The sequence below is a fragment of the Montipora capricornis genome, chromosome 9, assembly GCF_036669925.1.
Source record: "Montipora capricornis isolate CH-2021 chromosome 9, ASM3666992v2, whole genome shotgun sequence".
Classification (NCBI taxonomy): Eukaryota; Metazoa; Cnidaria; class Anthozoa; order Scleractinia; family Acroporidae; genus Montipora; species Montipora capricornis.
The window spans coordinates 4,785,136-4,792,635 of record NC_090891.1 but is presented as its reverse complement, the minus strand read 5'-3'; the positions used below and the strand labels follow the sequence as shown (position 1 = coordinate 4,792,635).

Sequence of the window (7,500 nt, the reverse complement as noted above, 5' to 3'; positions counted from 1 at the left end):
GTTCATACTAGGGTCGTAAGTAGGTTTTAAGTATGCCCTAGTTCTACTTTAATGTAAACGGGACTTATTTTAGTTCAAGTATCTCACTTTGTAACGTTAGAAACGAGGTATTCTCAGAAAAGCCGAAGTACGGGCTCAAGTCTAGTTTTATCCCCCTTAAATGCGTACTAGAGGAGATAATTATATAAAGGGCTCAAGTGAGTCTCAAGTTGACTTGAGTTTCTGTCGCACTTATGACCTATTTGGACTCTCGTATGAACTCGCCCATTAAAAATTTAACTATGCATCAAGCTTCATCCACTATACTTAATGAGGTTAATGACGTCAGCTTGGGGAAAATCCCGCACATCTTTCCCGTTGACCTTTAGGATCTGATCATTGGCAAAAAGCTTTTCATGGGACGGTCCATCTGCAAGTTAACAGTAAGACTTTGGTCAAGGGTCAATTCTTTTACTCAAATTAAAAAAGCCCATCGTGTTTTCTTTCATTAGTGTCTAGTTTTCTTATGTTCTTCTTTTCGTTATTAGTATTCCTGGTGTTTAAAACTTCCCTTTCCGTTAAGTACTAGAAACGTCAACCATGAGAAAAACGGTTGCAACTCTTGTTCAGTCTAAGAATGATATCATATATCACTTTAAAAGTTCGCAACTTAGTGGCCTCTCACGATGGTTTTGTACTATATGGTTATAACTCTCAGACTCCGAAACTCACTAGAAACTAGAATTATGCTCACGAGTGCCGAGTGATCTTGGGTGTCTTCCGCCTTCGAATGATTCTAAGGCTAAGGAGCGACATCCATCAAGTTACCAACGCCTTAAAGCTTAATAGCTACCCGACATCCTTCCTCCAGAGGTATTCAGTTGAAACCAATGGGTTTCTTTCCATGACTATTTTGGACGCAAAAACTAGGTTACTAGTTTTGCCGTCCTGCCGTAAATCTGAGGGTTCGTGAGCTCATGCAGCGGAGAATCGTGTGTGGCAACAATGTTGAAAATGCGCAAATAATCTATCTTGACTCTATTAGTGACATTTTTACCAAATCTAAAGATCATGTACCGAGGGAACAACTAACTCACTCATAACTTCATAACATGCAATGATTTTGAAAACGTTTACATCGGACAAACGAAACGCCAGCTTGATACAATGACAACCATGCATGCACCAACCGGCAAAGCAATAGACGCCAGCTTGATACAATGACAACCATGCATGCACCAACCGGCAAAGCAATCAATGACAAGTTGTTCGGATGCTTGGCACAATAATTGACGCAATCAAAGAGTTGTACAAGCGATTGGATCCAACAGTGACACAGCCTGAGTGTGGTGATATCAGAGGTGAGATTTTTTTGTAGATTAGCTACTATTTTTCAAACCAGCGTAGCAACAGACCATGTCTGATTGTCAACCCGCCCCAGTTGTTATTCAGAGTATAGAATTAACATACTCCACGTTAAACTTTGGCATAGGTTTTCTTACACACTTTTACTTAGATGTACTAAGAGTCTGCATATTCACGGTTACATGAGAAAATACTGAAATCTTTGCACAGGTTGAAACTGTCATCGGATAGTTGCCTAATACGATTGGATGAATTTATCGGAGCCTTTGAACATATGTCAGGAATGATTGCCTTGTGAGCCTGAATTTGCCTCTCTTAGGACGCTTTCTATCTAACAGAACTGACCGGTCAGACCGGGCATTTGGATGGACTAACTCTACAACGCTTTCAAATTAACACACTTCGAGGATGATATATACTCTCCAGAAGAATACGAGGGATTATCATGCAGCTGTTCCCTCAATTTGTTGCATTTTCCTTGCAAACTGACGGGTCTGGCCGGCCAGTTCTGAAAAAAGGAAAGCGCCCTTAGTTCGTTTAATTTCCAATTCTTTCCCTCTTCCCTTTTCAAATGCAATTATCGTGGCCGTGGATTGATCATTCTGGAGACAATTACTTATGCTTGGTTTTTTCTCACTGTATTTGCTTTTATTTTATTTTCCTATCTTTAAGTTCCACCTTCAAAATGCTAGTTTCTGTTATAATCCGTAAAGCATAAAAGAACAGAAATAACACACCAGAATCTTTCAATTGTCTCCACCGACTTACACTCTTCCCGCCCGTAATCATGTCAGCGGTGCATCTAAATTGTTCATGTTATCACTAATTCCTTACTTGGTATGACAGAGCGTATTACGACTGGTTTTTCACTGCCTGCGACAAATCCGAACCCTGTAAGAAATAAAGTACATAATCTAATTGTGAATGGTTGGAACCAAGGGTTAACAGACCTTGATGAAATGTGAGTTGGAAAGATTATCGCAGTTAGATAAGCTCCTTTTAAGCAGTTGCAAGTAAGGCTGTAAAAAAGAGAGGGCGAGGCCGGGATCACCCGTGTGCAGCGGGGTCAAAGAACGCCACATATTAATGTACATGTATCACTTTGAATTAAAATCATGAAATAGATCCAGTAGTACTGAAAGATGGAGTTCTCGATGATGACTTGGAGAAAACCCGAAGAAAACCCGATAGCTCGTTTCAGGTGCAGAACACTGATGAGCCCCTCGGATTACGAATTCGGCCAGAGACACAACTACTCCGTAGAGGAGACTCTTGGCGTTTCCGGGCCGGGGAAGGGGGAACATGAAAGAACTTCGATGTTCTGGCCTCCCGAACAGTGGGGTGAAACAGAAAAGAGAGGAGGGGGAGAGGGAAAGGAAGGTGGCCAAAACATCGAAAATCCACGGCAACTGTTGCTACCCAGGCTGCAGTGAGAGCAGAAATGCATTTTCCGTTTCTTAAAGTCTTTTTTCCATACCTATATTTGCATCTCTAATAACTTCAATCCATCTGGTTTGTGAAGGAATCTGAGTGGAGTAAAACAAAAGATGTAAGACTGATGCTTACGACAGTGAAGTTATAGATTTACAAGAAACATTCCGTAAAAGTTGGTGAGTAGCTCAGAAATATTTCAAGCTTTGGGCTAATAACTCCGACCTACTGCTTTTCTACTTCGCTCATGCTGTCTACTTCGCTCATGATCAGAAAAAAAGCAGTCATTATACACCAGACCAATTTAAAGCAGTACGTTCCCATGTTTCGGCAAATCTTGCCGTGAAACATTAATTCTATTAACAATATTTTTAGCATGGCTTGGATCACCATCTGGCAAAATTTGACATTTTCTGAAAGTTACAATACCGACCACATCGTGCAAAAGGATCTAGAGGGAAAAGGTAACGTATCCGTGGGTAAGGGGCTACATAACTAGTGCAAGGCGTTTCAAGTGTTCAAATTAGACTTACCATTGGAAAATCATGGTCTACTTGATCTGCTTCTGATCTGGGATCCTCTCTGGTTGTCGTCCTAGTGACATGACTTATTCGACAAAGGAAGGAAAAGATCTAATAAGTTAACCAATTAATACGTACTGGAATATCTACATTGATCTTTTTTCATCTGTATTTTTCTATCATTTCTGTAATGGAAAGGAAAGGAACTTTGTTAAGTGTCTGGTCGTTCCAGTGCTGGAGCACTAATTGGGGACACTGTAAACTAAAACCAACAATTAACACAAATCAAATCAAATGTTGGTTTTGACGAGACGGGAAAAACGGAGTATCCGGGAAAAAACCTCTCACTGCAAAGTAGAGGACCAACAAACACAACCCACATATCACGCCGAGTCTGGTAATCGAACCCGGGGACATTGGTGGGAGGCGAATGATCACACAACTGCGCCATCCCTGAACCCCAATACTAATAATTTCCTCAGAAACAACTCGCCCCCAGTTTCATAATGGAAAACAAATCAGTCACAGCAGGTAAAGATCGTGTCTTTTCGCAAACAACCATGGGTTGGAAATTTGTGTGCTACACTAATCTACCGAAGATAACATAAAATCCAGAGTCTTGTTTAACCCCTTTCACCGCTTAGGGCTTCGCCATTGACGAGTAAAATCGTCTGGGGTTAGACAGAGTAAGATCTTCAAGTGTCAATGGCATTTATGGCAGTGAAAGGGTTAATGGGGACGAACAGAACAGAATGTATAACTTGACAATATCGGCAGACAGCACCCAATCATAAGAAACGTCGTTTGCGCTTAACTGATTTTAATTGATTTTATTCAATTATTAATTGATCTTAGCGCGTATGATAAAAAATATCGATCAAGGTATTGAAAACCATTTCACATTTAACCAACTACTGCTCTATAGTGTATAGGCAAAAAAATTTTACCATGATTGCAGTAATTAATTACTGAGAGACTTCGAGGTCTCCTGAAACAGCATGATGATTGTAATCCTATTTTATCCACGAAATCTGTTGTGATTGCAATTGAATAACATAAGGCCAGAATGCTTATTTCGAGATCTCGTCCATGTCCGTATTTTCTAATAGCTTTAGCACCCACTACAGATATGTACGTTCCCCAATCCAGAGTATACTGTGAAACTATGGTGAAGCGGACAGCAATTTTCACTTTCCGAAACGAGCTTAATTTAAGATTCCGCATTTTTAACAAGCTAACGAAATCTAAATTGCGTATTAGTATTCTTCTTTGCGGGAAAGCAATATCCCTCTATCGATAATACATCTCTAAAAACCTCAATGTATATATTGTTTACAACGATACAGCTGCAGCCCTTAAACGGCGATTTTAGCCATGAGTGCCGAGTTTCATCTAGAACAAAGCTGTATCGGATTTAGTTTACTTGACGACATTTCATGCATAAATATAGATAATTTTTGCACTTGATTGCTTACTTGATGTAGTATGTCTTGTTTTGGCCATCCAGTGCCGCTTCCCAAGCGTATGGAAGACCTAATTTGCTCATCCACAGCTCTGGCGGCGGAAACCAATGCGTTGACCTCGTTCGCTTGCTGAATATGTAAGATAATGACAGAGCTAGCACATGTCAATATTTTGCAGGGTGTAAATACACATTGCATTAAAATCATCGACATGGTTTTTTTGCATTGGTCCAATGAAGTGTGTCTGCTAACAAACCCAGGTGTGCAAACTGTATTTGTTCATTGAATGGGCAGCTTAGATAAGCGACAGTAAATCCGCGGCAAAAGTGATTCTTGCATATGAAATACAGTGAAGAACCGCGTAAAAACTGCTAAGGCGGAAACTAACTTGATCAGGTGTTCAAAACACACCGTCTGTATCACACGATACGTCATGAATTAAGATTGTAAATACAAGTAAAAATCGAAATGAATTCTAAAAAGCCAATTCTGTAAGAAGAAATTTTTTTTAATGCAATACCGGGATGCAAAATTATGAGCGTAAGAATTGTGCAAACCTCTGGATACAATAAGAATTGTAAACACTGCGCTTCCAAAGCATGTAAGAAATCTGGCGACAAAATACCAAACAGTGACTGCGAAATTTACTCACTTTGAGAAATAGACTCTTTGGTCGGCTGTTGTGGACACCTTCCATTCGGGAGACAATTGATCGCTGATGAAAAGAAGGGTTGAAGCATCCCTTCTCCTAGCGACCGTATCACTTTCAGAAGCCATTGGTCTAACGTAACTAAAAAAGTGTGGAACCCCCACTGATGTAGCAGAATAGAAGCATGATCGCTTTCAAAGAAATTCAAATTTCTCATTCATGGTGGGTATATTAGGCCCATAAATGTCGGTTCATAATCTACGTCTCATGTTGATTGTTCAGAGAGCAGTAGGCTCGTCGAAATTTTATTATTGAAAGTTAGAGCGAGACCGCTGACTCACAACCTAAATTTTTGATGGTTAGTTTCAAAATATCCACCTGTAAAGCAAACTTTATCGCTCTACAAAGCACAATTTCCCACAATATTATGTTTTAAACACTTAAAAACAATGCTAAAATATATAAACTGTGAATTAATCAAAAGATCTTAAATTATATGTGATCAAAACAAAGATATTACGAAAGCGAAGTTGCGGTTCTTTAAGTGCTTAACATCCTGATTTGATTCTGGATTTCCTGAATATGCATCTGATGTAAACGACAAATGGGTAAGGAGTAGCTATGATTATTACCTCTCTTGGCAGATTTTGCAATCCTGAAAGAGCATACACCCGTGTTCTCTTATGCTGGAGTAAATTATTTTTTGGAGATAAAATAATGTGAAATAAAGATTAAACTGCATTTCCGATTTTGCTGACATTATTTACTGGTTAATAATCTGAGAGACAAACACAAAATATGGCTTTGAGCACGTTTGTGTGATAATTTTGGCAAATCAGATATAGAGTTAAATATTCAAATATTATTTAATTTATTCAAAGCGATTGTAATAATTCTACGTCGACTCATGTTGATTATTTAGGGTATGGATTATAATTAGGGCAGGATGATTCTACCTTGCTTTAGTGTTGAGAGAATTTTTTTCACTCAGAAAGTAAACTGGCCTTTTTCTAATGATAAAAAACAAAATATGCTGCGATCTCTGATAACACCGGTGTACCGGACGCAAGACGCCTGACTGACCGCATGCTAACGAGCAAGCACAGTCTATTATAATAGTTACTCATTTTGCCCACACTGTGGGTTGCTCGATGGTCATTCTTCTTCATTTTGACCTTGGCTGGTGTTGATTTGCACATTAATGACGGGCGAGTTCAGGAATTAGAAAAGAATAATCAGGAACTTAATTATTGGCTTTGAGGGGTGAATTATATCGGTTAAAGACAAAAGACTAACAGTACCTCTTCATGAGAAATGGCGAAACTTGTTCAAAAGTATAAGCGCTCTTTTCGAAATGTGTCAGATATTTTGTCTCAAAAAGCAAATATAGGTGTCCTGGTGGGTTAAATTTGGATTTAGGGTAAGTAAGACCTATTTTTAAAATGGTTCTAAACAGACACCCATTCACGGTGGCCATCCTATGGCTTATCATCTCCACATCCATTTCATACCAGGGTTAAGAAGCGCTCAATGGACGTAATTTTCAATTAATCCCGAGTAAAACAGGGAGTAGTTAGTATCATGATACAGGAAAAAACTTTCCAGCTGCTGAATTTGTAGGCTTGATAAGCCTTATCAAACTAAGACATCCGTAACACACTGGCGTTAATCGCTCAGTTGTTTGATGACTTTGATATTATTCGTGGAAATAACAATTAAATAACGAAAAAAATACTAACCAGAAAGCGCTTTTTAGTTTTATATCATATACTTTGCAAACAAAAGTCGCTCGACCGTTGAAAATGTCTTTTTATAAATGTCTTTTTATAATCAAGGGCAATTGTAATCCAATGTGAAGGTCAATGTTACGAGTTCGAATGTTTTGAGGAAAGGTAGCTTGCAGACTAAACTGAACGCAGGGTTGTCGGAACAACAACAAGAAGATTTATTCCAAGAATGAACGTAGTTTCCACGAAGTAAAACTCTGAACAACACGTACTGAATAAACTTACACGGCCTCCGCCAACTGCTTCTGTCACACTTGACTAAACACGGCCAACGCCAACTCTCTTCGCTTGTGAAAAACTAGTTA

General features: G+C 39.1%; 1 protein-coding gene across 2 annotated transcripts in view; it reads right to left on the bottom strand.

Annotated features, from left to right (window-relative positions):
- LOC138015433 (uncharacterized) overlaps nucleotides 1-7,500 on the bottom strand; it is a 68,158-nt gene that overhangs the window by 21,651 nt on the left and 39,007 nt on the right. Inside the window, exons 1-6 of one of the 2 annotated variants that reach the window (XM_068862489.1) lie at nucleotides 5,412-5,683; nucleotides 4,772-4,888; nucleotides 3,309-3,381; nucleotides 2,822-2,870; nucleotides 2,179-2,235; nucleotides 307-409 (exon numbers count right to left, since the gene is read on the bottom strand). The exons of the other annotated variant lie outside the window; for it this stretch is intronic. Of the exons in view, the coding sequence (XP_068718590.1) occupies nucleotides 307-409; nucleotides 2,179-2,235; nucleotides 2,822-2,870; nucleotides 3,309-3,381; nucleotides 4,772-4,888; nucleotides 5,412-5,536 (524 nt within the window). The 5' untranslated portion in view covers nucleotides 5,537-5,683. Of the gene's footprint in view, nucleotides 1-306; nucleotides 410-2,178; nucleotides 2,236-2,821; nucleotides 2,871-3,308; nucleotides 3,382-4,771; nucleotides 4,889-5,411; nucleotides 5,684-7,500 lie in introns of those variants that run through there. 2 annotated transcript variants of the gene reach the window in all.